General features: G+C 36.5%; 2 protein-coding genes across 2 annotated transcripts in view; both read right to left on the bottom strand.

The window, feature by feature from the left end:
* LOC101303984 (TMV resistance protein N-like) overlaps nucleotides 1-776 on the bottom strand; it is a 6,164-nt gene extending 5,388 nt beyond the window's left edge. The window contains exon 1 of the mRNA XM_004296037.1: nucleotides 319-776. Coding sequence (XP_004296085.1) covers nucleotides 319-776 — 458 coding nt within the window. The remainder of the gene's footprint in view (nucleotides 1-318) is intronic.
* A 1,175-nt stretch (nucleotides 777-1,951) lies between these two features.
* The window catches only part of LOC101303688, a 2,250-nt gene continuing 589 nt past the window's right edge, over nucleotides 1,952-3,612 (bottom strand). The window contains exons 2-3 of the mRNA XM_004296036.1: nucleotides 2,532-2,618; nucleotides 1,952-2,386 (exon numbers count right to left, since the gene is read on the bottom strand). Of these exons, the coding sequence (XP_004296084.1) occupies nucleotides 1,952-2,386; nucleotides 2,532-2,618 (522 nt within the window). The remainder of the gene's footprint in view (nucleotides 2,387-2,531; nucleotides 2,619-3,612) is intronic.

Here is a 3,612-nt window from a genome sequence, read left to right as displayed (position 1 = left end):
GAGAGAGAGAGAGAGAGAGAGAGAGACTAACCCCGTTAGTGAGAGAGTGAGAGTTAGTTTGTGATTTAAATTGGATGACCAGTCAAACAGGTAGCAGGTCATCATTAATCTAGTTGGACCAATCATAAGCAACCATGTGGTTAAGGTATTCATACCTTAAGACACACAAGTTATTACCAAAAAAAAATATCATCCTAAACTTATATAGTATTTTGATTGTGTCTTAAAATTATGTTATATATTAAACAATAAAATCATCAGATCATATAAAAAGAAAACCTTAAAATCAGAATTTAAATTAAGTGGTCAGGAAATTACCCATCCAAGAAAATCCACCCGCTCAACTCTGCTACTTCTCTGAGAGCTGCCCTCCATCGAATTACCTTCTCATCTTTATCCAATCTTTGCTCATCAAAAGCCAATGCCTCGCCGATTCTACCTGTTTGATTTCTTATTTCTGAGGGATCGACCTTGTAAAAAATTGGTACAACCCTTTGCTGCTTTATCTCTCTACAGCGAAGGATCTGGACCAGTTCATCCAAGCACCATACTGAGGATGCATAATTTTGAGAGAATACGATGATAGCAATCCTCGACTCTTCAAGTGCTTTGAGTATTTTCAACGAAATATCGTCTCCTCTTCTAGTGAGACGTTCATCATCCCTGAATGTTTTGATTCCCTTCTGAACCAAGCCGCTGTACAAATGATCTGTAAAACTCTTGCGTGTATCCTGCCCTCTAAAACTGAGAAAAACATCATAAGTCCTGAAGTCCATGAACGAGGCAAAGTCGACGGAGAGGAAGAGACTTTTGAAGGAATGGTGATTGGATCCATAGCCAAACAGAGTGATCCAGTGAGATGTCGAGAGAATGTATATAAGAGCGCACATACAACAATTTCCAGCTTCCTTCCATGTAAGTTAATGTCAACTTGTGTTTTAGGTCGGAGAATATAAAGCGGAGTCAACGAAAATAGAAGAATAACACAAATCACTACGCATTTTTACTTTTATTTTCTTTTTTGAGAATGCAATTCATCACTACGCGTTCTAGTTGCAAAGATATGCTTGACGCTATACGGATTCGATAATTGGATCATACAAAGATTCAGATTTAAACGATCTCATGTTGTTTACGTGCATGCAGGCATGAAGCATGCATGATTGGAGAGACTGCTAGCTAGAACTGGATTTCCATCATTTTTCTTATAAGTATGTACGGTAAGTATTGTGGTGAAAAATTGGATTATTGTGATTAATTAGGGTTCAACCAACCAATAGAGATAGTTTTTTGTCTTTTTAGCCCTATTTGATTGGCAGGAAATCATAGTATGAGAAAATAATTAATTTGATTTTCCATTCCAAGGGATTGATTGGTTGAACATAGAGACAAAAAAAGAAACAAAAAAGAGATCTGACTAGAAATTGACTCCCTCATAAAACATGAATTCAATTACTTTGTTAAGGGGTGGTATTCCAGTTCTATTCCCACTGTCAAAGCCACAATTACATAAATTATCCTCTAATAAATGTTAATTTGCAAGTATTTGGAAATTATAAAAGGGTATTATCGAAAAATATAACTTTGTATTTCATTATAATGACTTACCAAACATTACAATAGGAATTAATATACTTGATTACATCATTTAATTTCCAATATGTACCAAACACCTATATGAAAATACAAAAACATGTTCCATTCCATATCTGATTAGAAAGGAAAATAAATCTATTTCCTATTTTTACTTTCCTGCTAACAAAACGCGGGGGAGGGGGCCGGGGCGGGCCTTTGGGTAATGGGTAATGGAGATAGTTTAAACTTTAGAAGACCTAGAAGTTTACTGACAAATTCATACTTGGAGAGAAGAACCATTCTAGCTAGGTTACTACAGAGAGCATCATAGCTAGCTAGCTCGGCGTCAACCCATAGGTAAGGAGCTAGCTTCATCTTATTCACTCGCATACCTCGGGTTCGATATTAATCTTTTAGCAGCCAAACATATAAGAAAGACGGCAGGCAAAAGTGATGCTTTGATAGGATTATCCCCGTGGCGAAGGAAGAAAACGTACTGAACAATCGAGCAAACACACTGACTGATGCCACCAACTAATCCATATATGACAGAAGTACTGCCCAAAACTGCATAAAAAGATCGGGGATGATCGTGAAACCAACGCATTCCGACCCGCTTCAGTTTAGCTCTTTCCTTTCTATCCTTGTGAATCAGTTCCCAGAGGCAGAGGACTAGAGCAGCAAATGCGAACAAGAGTCCACATAGTGCATAACTGGGTTTCGTTGGGGAAGAAACCTGATCTAAAGCAAGTGAGATTATCTCCAGGCAGAGGCCAGCAAGTAGAAATTTCCACTCTGCTGCTGAAGTAGCCTACAAATTATGGTAAACAGAAGATCAATTGTGCAAGTCTATCAAGTCTATCAACAGTCGTACATAGGCATTGTAGTAAAAATGCGCACTCAATTAGTGCATGGTAGAATACGTAGGACGTTTAGCTATAGAGTAATTTACGTACCTTTGTCTTGTGACTACTTGTCTTTTCAGAGGCATTTATATGATCTTGTAAACTCGACAGTATGCCCCCGCCAATCTGTGTCTCTTCCTATATACATCATGTATTATGTATATTTGTTATTAATTATACTAGAATTAATTACCTAACAAATGATGAAATATTCTGGTTAATACAAGACAATGATCATATATATCTCCCATATTTCATGATCTCAAATACAAAAAAGCAACTAGCTAGCTAAGCTAACGTACATATATGTTGCATATCGTAAAGCTTGATAGCTAGCTGCAGCTAATCCTGATCATCGCAGAATATTGCACTTGAGCAATTTCTGATCTTAATGGAGCCAGCCTTAGTTATAGGTCGCATAACAATACAGTAACGCAAGATAAACTACATTTTTGGTAAACCACTTAGAAACCATATTAGGTGACAGATGATGTGACGTAGCCACGTCATCAAAACATAATATTTATGATATTCTCAATTTATAATTTTTCTTATTTACATACTTTTGTTTTTCTTCTAATTTCTTAAATGCAAAAGAATTTCTTAGGCTCTCCATATCTTTGTCGTTCATCATTTTCCAGATTCAGTTCCCAACACCAAGTCCAAAATGATATGGGGATTTTTGCAGAATACAAACCCAGGAATAACATGCCTGCCGGAAAACACAGGCAAAACTGGACCCCCCTGCTGCACCTCCCTCTCCTTAGTGAAAGGCATGCTATACCCTCCGGGATGGCAGCCAAACCCACAAACCCAAGTCAATTTGTTAATTCATTTGTTGAAGAACCCTTTGGTCTTTTCAATCAATCTGAGTCTTTTGTCAATAGCTACTCTGAATTATTTAAACTTTGTTTTGCAATCTTGGGAAGCAATTAAAAATCTGAACCTTTGTACGTTTGGAACTCAAAGCAAAACGATGCAATATGGGATGCAAGTATAATCAAATCGATTTGATTATTTATTTGTTTATTAAATAGCAATCAATACTCATATCATATATCATATCTTATTATTAATTAATTATCTCCAACTATTGAAATTGGATCGAGAAGGTGTGGTTATTTTTTTTTTG

Source organism: Fragaria vesca, linkage group LG3, assembly GCF_000184155.1.
Source record: "Fragaria vesca subsp. vesca linkage group LG3, FraVesHawaii_1.0, whole genome shotgun sequence".
NCBI lineage: Eukaryota > Viridiplantae > Streptophyta > Magnoliopsida > Rosales > Rosaceae > Fragaria > Fragaria vesca.
Note: the sequence above shows the minus strand (reverse complement) of the source record. Positions and strands in the feature narration are given on the sequence as shown.